The sequence below is a fragment of the Stegodyphus dumicola genome, chromosome 1 (assembly GCF_044657685.1).
Source record: "Stegodyphus dumicola isolate Sdum_Otavi_A_Nest chromosome 1, ASM4465768v1".
Lineage (NCBI taxonomy): Eukaryota > Metazoa > Arthropoda > Arachnida > Araneae > Eresidae > Stegodyphus > Stegodyphus dumicola.
In genome coordinates this window covers 218,151,021-218,167,350 of record NC_140768.1, presented here as the reverse complement: position 1 = coordinate 218,167,350, position 16,330 = coordinate 218,151,021, and the positions used below count along the sequence as shown (strand labels likewise).

General features: G+C 31.9%; 2 protein-coding genes across 6 annotated transcripts in view; both read left to right on the top strand.

Moving 5' to 3' along the window:
- The window catches only part of Daao2 (D-amino acid oxidase 2), a 102,174-nt gene extending 92,699 nt beyond the window's left edge, over nucleotides 1-9,475 (top strand). For both annotated transcript variants that reach the window (XM_085825603.1, XM_085825596.1), the window contains 2 exons: nucleotides 2,073-2,171; nucleotides 9,045-9,475. In XM_085825603.1, the coding sequence (XP_085681729.1) occupies nucleotides 2,073-2,171; nucleotides 9,045-9,179 (234 nt within the window). In that variant the 3' untranslated portion in view covers nucleotides 9,180-9,475. The remainder of the gene's footprint in view (nucleotides 1-2,072; nucleotides 2,172-9,044) is intronic.
- A 1,314-nt stretch (nucleotides 9,476-10,789) lies between these two features.
- Nucleotides 10,790-16,330, top strand: part of LOC118201808 (annexin A7-like) — a 156,402-nt gene continuing 150,861 nt past the window's right edge. For 2 of the 4 annotated variants that reach the window (XM_085825620.1, XM_085825612.1), the window contains exon 1: nucleotides 10,790-10,972. In XM_085825620.1, coding sequence (XP_085681746.1) covers nucleotides 10,952-10,972 — 21 coding nt within the window. In that variant the 5' untranslated portion in view covers nucleotides 10,790-10,951. The remainder of the gene's footprint in view (nucleotides 10,973-16,330) is intronic. The other 2 variants (XM_085825628.1, XM_085825626.1) reach the window with 2 other exon arrangements.

Genomic DNA, 16,330 nt, shown 5'->3' with positions numbered 1-16,330 from the left:
ATTCCAATTAAAAATGCATTCCAACTAGCATTTTATTATTATTATTATTATTATTATTATTACCACTACAATCTTATATTTGGCCTCTAGGCTGTTCATGGCGAATGAATTTAGAGTAAATATAATTGCTGTCTTTAAATAATTGTGTTAATCATTTTAGCACATATTCCTAAACTTTGGCTGAACGAAATATATTATTTAACAGCATATATTTGAAACTAGTCTTTATGTCTATTATATAGAACATCCCACAGAAAGAGCGATGTCATTACATAGCATATTTGGTGGCTAGACGACACAATTTACTCTAGAATGATTTCGGTACACCGCATCATTCAAGAGATACGCAATTCAAATTTCTGTGATGTCACTACGAATCTAGCGAATAAAGATATACTGTGACGTAACTGAAGGCTTACAATGTACGGCATGCCGTTGTGTTATCATAATAATAGGTGAGATGGCTGCCTTAGTCTTGGGTTTGGTTCCCGAAGAAAGCCGGGGCCTTTCCAAGTATATGGTGTTTTCATGGCTTGGGGGTTTAAATACTTGGAAACGTTTCGAGAATTTGGTATCAGGGCAAGAGAGGGTAAGAGACATGCCGATCCGTCTTCCGGCACGTTCTCCTTCGAAACTGGGGTGGTGCTTTTTTCTTTTGGCTGTTGTAATGCGATCGCCTCCTAAGGTGAGTGAGTGAACGCCACCAAGGAAGACCACTGACCTGGCCTTAGCCTCACATTGTGTTATCTTCCTGGCAGAAACCATCTACTCTCTGCTCCACCCTGCTTCGGGAACGCAGCCGAATAGACGGCTAAGAGCCTCATAAAGTCTACATGTAAGCTTGGATATTGTTGTTCGGGGAAAAAGTATCCTGTAGGAACTGCTTAAATTTAAGCAAAGAAGCAATCAAAACAATGTTAAGAATCGCTGTTAAAACTGACAGAAACTTGTGTTAGATAAAGTAAAGAAAGGAGGACTCTGCTTGAAAAATTAACTGCCGTGGACTTTTTGGACTTGCTAAATGTCTACGTGCGGATGCTAATCCTGACACAACTGTCATATATTTATTGGGGTTTTGTAAAGTCGTCGGCCCCTAAGGTGAAGCTTTGCAATGTTATTGGCCATGAGACTGCTAAATAATCAGCGAGCTTCTCTTGATGAATCCTTAGCTAGCAAAGTGCCCAGCCGTTGGGAGCGATGTACCGTATGATATAATCCTATAATGAAAATTTAAATAGCCAACCATTGACCTCAGTGTAAGTGGCATTGAATCACTGGATCAAGTACTGGTTGACACATACAAAGATGTCTGCATGTTCAAACACTGTTTATGGGTAACTGAATGTGCACAGTAAATTTCTTTTGTTGTGTTCAATTTGTGGATGTCCTTTCATTCGCCAGCCCAAAACGACATTATGCGATTTCGAAATCGAGTATCATGAACTATGCATTTAAGTAATTCCAACGGTATTTTTTCCCAACTGCCTGAATAAACCAAGTGATGCTCTACACTAGTTTAGACTAGCTGCGCACTTTTTCTGGAATACCCTGTATGTACTTGGCCACTTCTGAATTCAAATTAAGATGTTTTCTGCTAAGAAAGTATCAGCGAGCAAAAATTAACTGCTGATTACGTTTTTTATGCTGTAATCGGAAGGCAAAGCTGATTATTTTTAACAATTTGAAGAATTTTTTAAAACGTTGTTGAAGAAGAGACAAACTTTGAGTAAGCTGTGACATGACACAGACGCTAAAAATATTTAGAAAAAATTTGATTCAAATTCCAGTATATTATTTAATATTGTATCAAATGCAGACGTGCAGGAAAGAGATTGATGGGTGAAACTATAAATGATTTTACTTCAAAGGATTTCCAAAAAAAAAACTAATTACAGAGTTAAAATTTAAAATAATAAAAATTTAAAAAAAATGCTTGCATGTTTAGATTTGATCTTCAATTATTGCGTACAAATTCACTAAAACATTTTTTATTATTTTGATCTTATCTTGAATACATAATATGAAAGATCATTAAGTTTATAAATCCTTTTATTTAACACCTCTTCAATTAGAAGGCAAAAGTACTGAGGGAATGGGTTGGACTGAGACCTGGAAGACCAAAACCCCGTTTGGAAAGAGAAACTCAGGTTTTAGGAGAAAAAGTATTAGAAGTAAGTACTTTTCGTAAAATTTTATAAATTAAAAGTTTATGAATTAAAATCTGTAACTTTTGAAATTGCATACCTTATTTGAAGATTTTAAAAATGAATGAAACTTAGTAACAAAGTAAATAAATAATATTTCCATTCAATCATAAATTGTGTGAATAACAAGTATAAAATAAATTGTTAATTTATTACTGCTTTCAGTTTTTTTATTTTTATTTATTTATTTTGTGTGTGATTTTTGGTTAATGAATTAGTCTGACTGATAATTCAACCAATATCCTCTGCAGATTTTCTATCGCTGAACTGCGCAGGAGAGACATTTGAACAAAATACTAGTAAAACTGATCAAATCTGTGAAACAAATTAAGAATGCTTTGTATGTAACTGCCTGCAGTCAGCTACATGCGGGAAGTAAAAACACGAATGCAACTTCCCAAAAATGAGTATGCGCAGACGTCACGCACACAATGTATGCAGCTATTATATTAATAAAAGGCAATTTCATCTAGAAACGTTTTCTTCCAGAACTAGTTCGAATATCAGTTTTCTAGGCGCTTAAACTATGTTCCATTAAAAATTCCATTTCTTAGTTTATATGATTTTAACTAAAACATTTTGATAAAAAATTATTTTCTCTCAATAATAAATGCGCATAATATTCGTAAAATTGAACGAAATTATTTTATTCAAATACCAGTCTGAGGAAATCGTTATCAAAGTATATTTTTATTCAAAAATTTTACGTGGATTATGTAATTATTAGATAAAACTGAAGTCTGAATTAGAATGCGAAATTTTTATATTGCTATTATTAAGGTGTAAAATATGGCGTCTGAGTTTGATAATAAGAAAGTAATTAAGACACAATAACATGCCGAATAAATACTAATTCAGAAGACAAACAACAAAAATCAGCGTTATATTTACAAAATTTTCGCAGCAATAGTTTCGATGGTTTTACCGAACCACCATCCTCAGCTGCAAAACCGCAAATGAACAAGATAGGAAAAAATGATTAGATAAGATAAGAAAGCCTGGACAAGAATAAGCAAGTGGCGCCATCTGTTGGTGAAACCAGAACTAAAACATAATTTCTTTAAAGGCCGAAGGCAAATTTGTATTGGAATTAGGATCGTTAACTAGAACAGAAAGATTTTTATGAATGTGAAATGCCTCTAGAAAATCCAGTTCTCCAATGGAAGATATTTTTTTGAATAATTTTGGCAGCAGAAAAATTGAAAGTGTGATTTTCGGACCAACAATGTTGCGCAACAGAAGACTTCTGTGTTTCCTTTTTTCTAACATATGCCTCATGTTCCTTGAAGCGAAATTTTAAGGCTCTCTTAGTTTGGCCAATGTAAATTAAACCATACTGGCAAGGAATCCTATAAATACCCCAGGAATTCATATCCGGAATGGGGTCCTTGAGTATGGAAATCGGAATTTTTTTGATGGGAGAATAAACAACCCAAAAGTTAAATTTCTGCAAAATATGTGCAACTTTATAGCTAATTAATGGAAAGAAGGGAATGACAACAGAATTTTTATAATCTCCTAAAACAAGAGTGTGCCTTTTAGTGTGTTGAGATGATAATTTTTTAACTGCTTGATTAATAATGTTGGGTGAAAAGCCGCTGCCAATAGCTATTGCTTTTAAATAATTTAGTTCTTCATCAAGGGCTAGTTTAGAGGAGCAAACTTGAAGAGCAAGGAAAACATAGGAATAAAATGAAGCTAACTTTTGTTTAGTCGGATGACATGATTTAAAGTGTGGTGGAAGGCAAACCGATGAAGGTTTACGGTAAACCGTAGTACTGAAATTGGATGTGTTACGTGTGACCAGAATGTCGAGAAACGGAAGAGAATTGCAAGTCTCAAGTTCAAAAGTGAACTGAATAGCAGGATCAATAGAATTCATTGTTGAAAGAACTTTATTTAAATCATCTGTATTACCTTCAAACAGGGTAAAAGTATCGTCTACGTAGCGGAACCATGCCGGGAAGTTTAAAGTTTCAAACAATTTTGATTCATAATAATGCATGTAGATATCAGCCAGGATGGGACTGAGGGGGCTTCCCATGGCTAATCCCTCAGTTTGCTTGTAATAGTTATTTTGGAAAACAAAATGTGTTTGTTTCAAACAGAGTTGAGTGAGAGAAATTAGCTCATCAATTTCGATGCAAGAGAAATGAAATTCGCGAAGTCTGGTTTCTAGACATCTTAATGCACCCTCCACTGGGACATTGGTGAATAATGATTTTACATCAAAAGAAACCATGAGTAAATTACTAGGAGAAATGTTTTTAACTATTTTTACAAACTCTATTGAATTTTTTATGGTGTAAATGTTATTGTCTAATAGAGTGGAAAATTTAGAAAATAAATATTTAGCTAAAGGATACGAGGGGCAGTACCTAAATTTGATACAATAGGGCGGAAAGGAATACCACTTTTATGAATTTTGGGAAGAGCATATAATCTGGCACAATTCGCAACAGATGGGATAAGCGAATGTTTTAAGTTGCTTGAAATGATTTGCGAAGATTTGATCGCAGTTTTTATTTTTGACAAGTCGGAAGGTGAAGGATCTTTAGGATCGGATTATATGGTCCTTCGTTTAAGAGTTTAGTGACACCATCAATGTAAGTGTTCTTATGCATAACGACTATCTGGCCACCTTTGTCAGCCTTTGAAATGATAATATCCGGGTTAGAATGAATTTCGCGCATTGTAGCTCTTTCTTTCGCAGTTATATTTGGTTTCAAAGGTTTATTATTGAATTTCACATTATGAGCGATAAGATGCCTAATCATTTCTTTCTGTGAATCTGAAACTTTACTGAACTTGAAAGCTTTTTCGATAGGAGCCAAAATCTTTGGAATCGAGGGTTTACAGGTTTGTGAGAAGTTAAAATTATATTTTAGAATTCTCTCTTGTTCTTCTGAAAGACTAACATTAGAAATATTAACTATTGGCTTGATGTTTACAATGGGAAGATTTTTTGAACTACTTGGACTGGAAGACTGTAAAAGGAGTTTTTCGAATTTAACTGCAAGGGTGTTTTTATGACGGTTAACCGTCAAATTTGGCGACAAAAATTAGTCGCCGAAACCACTGCCAGCTTGGCGATATCTCACCAGTTCAGCGAGACAGCCATTTACCTCAATGTTAAATGGACTTGTCCCTGTAATTTTAAATTTCCGCCATAGCTTCATCTCTTCAGATTTTTTATGTTGCATTATAAAAAAAGGTGCTATAATTTTAAACATAACTTCACTAAAATTATTTAGATATATACAAAACTTGGTAGCAATATTTTTCTCAAAAACAATTATATTGTTAAGGAATTGCAGCACGGAATTTTACCCCTGTCGTAAAATGCGGTGGGGGGGACTTAGCTTATATTTTTGAATAAAGTTAAAAGCCAGAGTAATATTTGATAACAGAACGGTGTTTTATCGCATTCTGCAATTGAGTTACTGAAACTTGTTCAGTTTCCAAGTTATTTTTTCCTTTCAATAATCAAATTTGAAGTGAACTTTTACAGAAATTTTACTCCTGATTATAAATTTTTGGGATTACATGATATCCTTTCTTCAGTGTGGCTTATACTCGTATCATGCAGTCTGAAAACGTATTTAGTATTGTGATGTTAACTTGCTCGAATCCTTGGCATTATTTAGCACTTAGCTTAGAATGTAGAGATCAGGAGTTCTCAATCGGGGGGGGGGGAAGATTTTAAAGTCTCAGGGAAAGGAGAATGCGATTAGTCTTTCATTTACCTGCTAAATTTTTCTATGCTTTTTGCTTGTTTAATTTACTAAACACATTAAAGAAGAATCTAAATTTAAATAAATATACATGCATATTTTGTAAAAAGGTGGTGGAGAATGATCGTCTAGCAATGGTGAAAGGGTGCATGGGATAAAAAAGTTTGAGAACCACTCATGTAGGCATTTCAGCAAAAATGCACGATTCATTTATTTATTTATAATATTTTACCCTTTGTTCAGTGAAATATCCAACATTATGAGTCTGGAAAATAAATAGTCATTTAGAGTGTTAGTGTATGAAATTAAATTTCAGAAAGGCTTTCCATGATTTAGAATGAATAATTATAAGAATTTAGAATAGCCAATTTAGGTACAAATCTAGTCTAATTGTGTGCTATTGAAGTTTCATGATAACGGTATTAGTGTTTCAAAAATGAGTATACAGTCTCGGGGTTTTCCTGTCACCAAATATGATGCACATTTCTCATTTAGTTTCGTAATTATGTTATGCCAGCGAAATTTCTATAAAACAGCTCAGAATAAAAACAGCTTATCAGTTACACACTTTCTTTTTGAAATTAAATTCCTTAGTTTCCTTCCTGTTTTGGGGTATCGATAACAAGCAAAAAATAAATTTCAGCTGCTTAGCTTGTAGAATTTTTTGTCAATTAACCAGTTATGATCTGAACCTTTGCTTTAACTTCTTTCCGTAGTCCTCACCAAAATGCAAATTAGTTATATTGCGTATTTAAGCCGAGGTTTTGATTGTTTCAGTTTAGAGATTCTGACAGCAGCAAAGTTTTATTCCGGTATTACCATTCTGCTAATCTACGTCTAGAATAGTCCCCGTTAACTATCTTCAGCCATGCTAAGTAGCCTATTTTAGTCTCAGACTACGTTACTTAAATATGAATTTAACTTCATCTTATGCTATTTTAAATATCCGCAAATAGCGGAGGTTCATCTGTTAATTTAAAGGGTTAAATAAAAATGTATTTTAACCTTCTTACGACTTTATCTTTGCATCAGACAAAAGCGATAACTCTTTTTTTCAGTCTAGTAGGTTCTACATACAGGACAAAGAGATAATTTCTAGACATAACAGAACCCTACAAGCTTGGTGCTGTAATATCAGTTCTTTTTTTTTTTTTTTTTTTTTTTTGTTAGTTTTTCTTTTAATACGAATAATATTCTTCTGCTCAATAAAAATTTCCTTTTTTTAACAGTCTTTTGTTTACAGCGAATTTAATAATATTCCATTACCGCTCCCTCAGGAAAATTACTTAAGAGCTGTTGTTACTGATACTGGTTGTCTCATTTCTGGTGTAGACAAAGTCTTTATAACGCTTTCCCTTTAATAAATGACTTTCTTCACTAAACAACGAGCTGGATTTTATTATCACTATATTTTCGCCTTTGATTAGCTACTTTAAAGTTGATCAGTTTCCCACAGGTTCAATTTCTGGGTTATTTTCCCTTCTGTTAATCAAATTCCCAGATATGTCCATACAAAATTTGCATCAGACATACATTTTGGGTATCTTACATAACAGAGTTGGCCAAACTTCATGTCAGTAAGAGCCACACGTTTAAATTCAGGATTGTTCGACAGCCGCATCTAGATTTTCTAAAAGCCACAAGTTCATATTTACATCATTATAGAAATAGTGGAGGAGGCTTTAAATAGAAAGAAATCCCTGTTGACTTTGTAAAAAGAGTCTAAACTAATTAATTACTTCCTTTTGGACTCTGAATAGTTTTCGCTCACCATATTTCATACATATATTTTATATGCATGAGCCGCATAAATTGCCTGCGAGAGTATCAGGTTCGCGAGCCGTACTTTGGCCACCCCTGTTATATAATATCTGTTATTACTGTGGCGTACTCAGTACCTTCGAAAATTAAAAACCATTTTAACTGTTGAAATCCGGAAAAAGAAACTATTATGAATTTTCTTTCACTTTCGTATTACGTCATTAAGATAGTTTGAATGATTACATACTTTGGGAAACTGATGATACTTTGAGAACTATCGACAGATAATGAAACAAAGAACGGATGACTTTTCCCGTGTTAAGTTGAGAATATTGATAAAACAATGCATTAATATATATTGAACAAGTTAGTTAAGCTTTAAACTAAAGCTTTTAAAGAAAGTTTCGTGTTTCTCAACATAACATCAAAGATATAAATCCCGTCCAAGAAATTGTGGTAACGTGTGGCCCCAACTTGTCAGCAACTGTGGTAGTGACTGCTACGAAATGTAAATTTACACAAACACGTAAGAAGGGTTTAAAGCCCTTTTTATTCCACTTTAAAAATAACAGCTGCGTCCACTTGACGCTCACAAACTACGCCGACCCGGCGGTTTAACAGAAACAGAATGTAAAACTGAAAAAGTAATGACTGGATGAATGAATAGCTAGATCACTATCCACGAGGCTCTGAAATCTGAACTAACCTAACCGCGTTCTAAAAATACAGCTGAGATTCAGCGAGCTTACTAATTAAGCAGTTGAAAGATTCAGCAAACTGCCGAAATAGGCACACAGGCCGAAACGCGCGGTTCTTAAAATTCTACCTAGCAACCTTCACGTTCGCGATTCAAGAAGCACACTTACAAACTCGTTTCCTTTCTATTTAAACTCAACTTACTTCTGCTGAATTTGAATATACTGCGCGTTCTACTACAATTTACATACTCTAGCATTGGCAATTCTAGGGAAAAGTAAAGGCTTGACAGGAAAGATAGCTTAAAATAAATGTTAGTTAAAATAAATATAAACCCTAGAAAATAATAGAATATTAATACATCTTCCACAGATAAAAATGTTGGATTATTCTTTCAATTTTCGTTTTTTAAAATTATTTGAGTTTTATATGACAATCTTTACTTGCTAAAAAATCCGTCTATGATATTACGATTTAAATTAGAGTCCTTACTTCCCAAGAATATTTTCGCATCTTATTTCGCTATTAAGTCTATTTTTTCTTCCATTCGGATAAAGTATTTAGTTGTTATATGTTAAACAGAGTTGTAAAACGTACTTCCGTTAACAACTGCATCTGTTTAAATGCTGTTTATAATACCTATTTCTAGGTCATACACAACTACGGACATGGAGGATCAGGAGTGACGCTGTTTTGGGGCTGTGCTCTCCAAACCACAAAGCTCCTTCTAGATGCTCTTGATGATGTGGAGACCAGAAAAAGAAAAAACCGCTCCAAATTATAAAACTTGCACTACCATCTTAGCAGTTTCGCGACAAATTTCTTTTACTGATATTTGATTAAACAGTTATTAATGCCATAATGTATGAGTTATCGTTTCCAATGCCCTACATGTATTTAATTTAATCTGACCTTGCAGAAAAACTTCACAAACATAGTTTTATGCATATTTCAAATTATTGCTGTAAAACAATGTATTTGATATATTATATATTTCTGATTTCATACAGAAATTAATTTTTGTTGTAGAATATTTGTTGACGAATAACTAGATTAATAAACGATTATTATAAGAAAGAATTTTTTAATCTGATGAAAGAATATTATTTTTTAGCTTTCACTTCTTCAAAACTAATTTGTTTATGTCTGCTTTTCATCTTAAAGACATCGAAAACAAAGTGCTATGCAGAACTTTGATATTTTCATGGCGAGAATTCACTTTTAATAATCTGCTGAAAATCAAGCCATTCTTCAATTCCTACTTAAGCATGTGATAAATACGAAAATTAAATTATTTATGTATCGAAAGCTTTTAATTTAATTTACAAAGTTGATTATATTTGTTATTATAATAGTTTTATGACTTTAGAAGATATACCCGATGACAATAAATTTTTAATTTATTGCAATGCTTATAACTGAATTTCCTTTGTGTACTGATTTTTATGATATACATTTGATAGTATTTACGATAAACAGTTTGAAGGAATACAGGGCTTAAAATTCAGGAAAGAAATACTTGAAAAGTAGGTTTTTAAGAATTATCTTAAATGTGTCAGGAATATTATGATCGCTAAAAGTTATTTTTTATATTTTAGTGCTTTTAACTAAAACCATTTACTTTAAAAAGTTCTTTTACATTCATTATTATATTATTAAGATGAAATATTTTTCTATTTTTAGTACCGTGATTGAAAAAAGTAGTCATAAATAAAGAAATATTTCATTATTAAGCAGTTTTCGATACTTACAGCTTGCTATTTAAAATTGTTAGTCAAATTTTATATGTGAATTGAATTTATTGGCTATTAGGATATAAAGGAGCTCCGTATTTAAGTAAAACGACATTTGTGTTCATTACTGGGCAATTTTTTAATGCTGATTTATAATTTACGATTTTGATACACCAGTATTTAATGCATTTGAATTAGTTAGCTTGCGATGCACACAAAATAAATTTTGTCACACCATATAAGTGTTTAGATATCTTATTGCAAGGTAGGAAAATTAATAATTTTGAAATAGCAATAGTTTTATGAAGAATTTCCAAAATGGAAGCATTTGTGATTTTTCTTTCCAGCCGTTCAATCAATCAACTCTTTAAAAAGTCTCAAAATTTCAAGATTCCGCCAATGCACTCTTTAGAAATCTCTCAGCGAAAGTCTGTGGTCTGCAAAGCTGTGAGGTGTTAAGATCAATCTGATGAAGTTTAAAGTATTCTGTGGCAAGTTAAAAATATTCATCACCCTTTATTATTTGCGATAGCCTTTGGGGCATGAATTATTTATATCTGTTTTGTCATAATAGTCAACGCGCGTTATTGATTTCTCACCGGATGTGCAGAGCGAGCAGAAAAAAATACTTCGACAGGTGGCGCTCACACCAGATTAGAGCACCCTCTGCCTGTTACTATGGCGAAGTACTCGGACGTAAAAATTCGGTGCTTAGCTTAACATGCACTTGAGAGTGACCTGAAACCAAGTTAACAGTTTCGCAAAGAGCTGTAGAACAGAGTTGTCTCAAACTGCGTCTGCATTGCACGTAGATTATCGGTCTATGGCAGAGTATTACGGTAGGGTAAGTATTGTTTGACAAAAGGTTATGGAAGTATTATGTGTTAGATTGAGTAAAATGCAATTACGTTTTCAAATGCACTTTTCTGTAACATAAAAATATAAATAACCCCACAGGATTACCACATTACGAATAACCCCACATGATGTTTAAGAATACACGCATTTGATTAATTTTGAATTTAAAAGATATTGATTCTATCGTAATTTATATAAAGGAAAGAAAAATTAAAAACTTTTTGAAGAGTATTATTTTTTAAACAATATTTACCTTTCTTCTAACCTATTTTTTAATGGGAAAAATAAAGAATTCTCTGGCTTTTAATTTAAATTGGAATAAAATTGTCTTTCCTCAAATGTAGAAGTCAAATATTATAATTCGAAATCACATAAAAAGGATGAATTCAAAAAAAAAAAAAAAAAAAAAAAAAAAAAAAAAGATAGATTTATTTTCTTTTAATCCTTCTTAAAACAGTATAATTTTTATGTTTACAGTTTTATTTTTCTGCTTTTAATTGAGCACTTGCCTAAAATTTGCTGAGATTTGTGATAAATATTTACAATTATGTTTATAAATGAACTTTTGAAATGCTATGAATGCCTGAGCTCCTAAACGAGTTTAATTTTATAGTGTTTTCTTCCTGATTCAGTCATCATTGTGAGGATTATCAAGATTTCAAATAATGTTTTGGTAAATGGATTGAAATTAATATAAAATCCTTAAACTATCTGAATACTGACAGAATGGCAAGTTCTTTTTTTCATTAATTTTATGTGTATTATATTCTGAAATGAATCCTACAGTACACAAGCACAGAATCTATCAATGTGGCAACAAAGGTAGTCTTAGGGTTATTGATGGATAAGCGAAATCGAAATTACTCATCCAGAGCATCTCATAATTTAAATAAATGCTTATTTTAGTCTTAAAGAAACAGCATATTTATTTTTATATAACTTCCATACTTGTTTGAAACATATTACTTATTTTTTGACATAAAAATGAGCTAACAAGTTTTTTTAAAGAAATAAGGCTTACGTAACGCTTATTATAGAAAGTAACGTTAACAAACTCCTTGTTGCCACACGGCGAATCTTAACAACTATTAAAAAACATTACATCATGTTGCCACTTAGAAAATCTTAATAATTATATAAAAACAATAAATTATGTTCCACTATAATCTTCCGGACGTTGCAGATTTCTTATTAATTTATCAATAAAGCTGATAAAATAATTAAGATTTTGCAATGCTTTGTATTTCGATTTCTGCTATTTTTATAAGCATTTAATGCTGCTAAATAAGATAAAGCTAGAATAGTGCTGCTAGAACTCTAAATTCGTATTTTAAGTAACCATTTCAAAGAACATCTATTTTTAGAAGCTTTTCATTTGAAAAATTCTGTTCGCATTATTATTATAAGTCGCCGATCAGCGGGAGAGTGGGGCGCACAAAACGCTGGTAGTTCGACACCGGCTGAAATCCCGCGAATGGGCCCATCCATACATGTGAAAGTTTTTGTAGTTTTTCCCATGCGTATCGGGGATATGAACCAGCTTCATTTCGAAGTCCTTCATAAAGGCACCCCTTTCCTAGGCAGAAAGCCTCGCGTGCTTAGCTGTCAGTTAAATAAGCCAATGCGTTATTATCAGTCACTATCTAAAAATATCTTAACTCTTAAAAAATTTAAGCGTAAAAAGAAATGGCTAAACTTTCAAAAAATTAATTGATTTGACATTTGATTCTGACATAAAAATAAAATTTAAAGGACTATTATTGAATAAATTTTGGATCAGTTTGCCAGAAGAATATCCGAATTTATCAGATGAACTATTCATATTTTACTTCCTTTTACAATACGTATTTGTGCTTGTGCGAGGCAGGTTTTTCATATTACGCTGCAACAAAATCTAGATATAGAAATCGACTTGATGCTGCGTCTGATATATGAATTCAGGTTCCTAAAATTGTACTTGACATTCAAAGATTTAACAATTCGAAGACCGAAACACATCGAAGTTATTGAAAACTAAAAATGCTTTACTTTTTTTATATTATTTGTTTTAATTAATTAGTTTTATGTCTCAATTTTTATAAAATTATTTTGTAGGCATAATATAAAGACTGCAATAAATATTTATTTTGTTTATCTAATAATCTGTGTTATCATTTATTGCAATTAAAAATCCAAATTTACTCTAGTGTTCCTTAAAAATTTTAGAACACAAAAAGTGTTCTGGATCAAAAAAGTTTACGAAACACTGCTGAACAGTATGATTTAAACTTCTGCATTCATTTTATAATTTCATTTATCAAAATATCCATTTATAAAACTCTACCACATTTATATATATATATATATATATGTGTGTGTGTGTGTGTGTGTGTGTGTGTAAGAAGAAGAAAATAATTAAATAATTAAAGAAAGAAATAATCCCTGTGCTGGAGCTGCATAGGATCATAGGACTGAATTGTTAAGAAATTATTATAATAAGAAATTTTTTTATTAAAAAGATTATCCTATTCTAGGAAAAAATTGTTTAGAGTGTAAGTATTATGTTAATTTTATGAACAGTTAAATTTTAAGTTAAAAGTTCCTTTCCTGTCGATTCTTAACTTCAACTTACTACTTCCGGCCAAAACGTAGTTTTAGAATCACGCCTGAATACATAATGAGAAAGAGCGGTATTTAACCGCGAAGTTCTTCGGTCTTATGGAGAGAGTTACCAGGTATTCTGTCTGCACGCGTCCGCCTTTTTAGGCTACTCTCTCGTAATCTATTATTAAGCTCGGCCGTACTTTAGACCCTTGATAGCTTTCCAGTCTATTAACTTTAAGGGGCCAACTCGGTTAGAATCTTGATGGTTTCGGCCTCTTTACCTTGATACATCTTTAGTTTAGTATTATTCTTAGTCTCTTAAGTACAAAGCCGGAGTGTCTGCTTTATTGTACACTCCAAGACGGAATTTGCTAAACTTTAGTTGGAATAATAAAGGGCTAGTTTACCCTTCTATCTTGTTGTTTCCTGTCACTCAAACTCAAGCGATTAGCGATTATTCGCTTATCTGTTCTTAAGATTCTTCACGTTCAACAGTAACTCAGAATTTCAAAGTGAGGAATTCTACAAGGATATTGAAATAGTCTATTGTTAATTGGTATTGAAATATAAAAGACGAAGAAAATTTTTAAAAGGGAACTAAAGTTATAAAATTATATTTATGGGAGAAACAAATTAAAAAGTATTAATAACCTTCAGTTTAGTGTTTTAAATAGAACTTTTCAAGGGGTTAGTATTTAAAACATTAAACTTCGATGTTCATTCTTCCTGCCGTTATGAGATTTTAAACGTTGCTAGTTAACTGCCCACAACTGCGAATTAAATTTCTAAAAATCTCATATTGACAAGAACTACTCTGGCATACGCTTGGGACTCTACTATTTAAAAATAAACAATAAAGTAAATCCACAAGCAAATTGAATTAAATGCAAAATAATATAAAAACAGAATTTACATAAAGATATAAACCTTCAAAAACTGTACACAAAGATTTGAAAGAATTATTCGTTTTAATAAATTAAGAAAAGGTACGAATGTGTCCTTTAAATACTAATATATTTATATTAGTATTTAAACATTACAATATATATACTAGATATAATACCCAATCACAAAACACGAACTTTTCAGGAATCTCTCTATGTACTAAAACAACGTTCACTTTATCCATATGGACTTAACACTTATATACATAGTCATAGAGATACTTCTAAGAAGTCTATTTTCAGCCAATTTAAGCTCTACAGCAACAAAACGCAGAGAGGAAAAAGAGGAAGCAAAATAAAAAATAATGCGAGATTTTTATCCACTTTGGATACACTTGCATTGAAAAAACAATTGAAATGTTTTTTTGACTCAGACTACTTTCCCAAGAAACTTCTCAACTGGTTACACTCCTGTACTAATAAAATCCTTATCAAACTAAAAAAATTCATTCACGAAAGCTACGACGACATACAAATCATTAAAGACATGATTCTTGACTTTAGTCTTTTCAGACTCTTTAATAGTCTCACTAAACGCAAAATTTATTTTAAAGTCAATTTTCTGCATCCGCAGTTTGACAATATTCATTTCTCAAGAATCATCAGAGATTGTAAAGATTACTTCCCCGCAGTTGACACAATTCCAATGGTTGCATTTAAATATCAAAGGACCTTAAGCAACTTGCTCACTAACCACCATGAAATAGATGAAACAGCAGAATGACATTGTAAGACACCAATTTACAGGAATTACGTAGATTCTCATCACCAGCACATAATTACTGGCAACCTGAATATCATACAAAACCATCAACTAAAAACACTAATGAGTTATGGTACAAAATTTAAACCAGTCAGAAACATGACTACAAATTACTGTTACAAGACTTTAGAAAACAACATCAACGAATTTATAGTTAAAGCAAGCTATCAACTGAATTTACCCATAGATACCTTCATAAAATGGAAAGCTAAAATTCTTCAAAGCATATCCACCGAAATCAGTCACCTCAAGTTTAAAAGTACACTGAATTGGTCGCAACTTACATCAGATATTAATAAATTAAAACAGCTTTTTACTATTACAAAAATAGATAAAGCAACTAATAACTTTAGCATTATATGAAAACAATTCTACGCTGAAATTATTCATAAAGAACTTCTCAACGCAACTACTTATCAATTGGCCAACCTTACAGAAACATCTATAATAAACAGGATTAAAACTTTTCATAAGAAACTCAATATTACTTTCAATGCAAACTACAACAGATTTACTAATCTTTATGCGATTCCCAAATTCCATAAAACACCATTAAAATTCAGATTTATAGCTAATGGTACTAATAATTACAAGAAAAATGTAGACTATTATTTTTCAATTCAACTTAATAAAATCTGTAAATTTATTTTCAGTGATTGCAATACTAATCATAACTATTGCTGGACCATTCATAATAACACTCCTGTCATTAATACCATTACCATTCAAACCATTAAAATCCAAAACATTAACTGCTATGACTTTGAAAACTTATATACCTCACTTCCTCTAGAAGAAATCTATACCAGTCTACTTGATCTACCTAAACTCTTCCCTAATATGCTCAATATCATGACTCTTGACAAATGGAAAACCTACCTAAAATGCACACTTTTTCATAACTACATCAAGTTTCAAAATCAACTTTTTTAACAAGTCAGAGGATTGCCAATGGGCTTACATTCCAGCACCTCGATCTGTAATATCTTTTTATTTGTCAAAGAATTTCCAAAAAAGAACTTCCAAAAAAATCTACAACCACAAGAGTTAAATT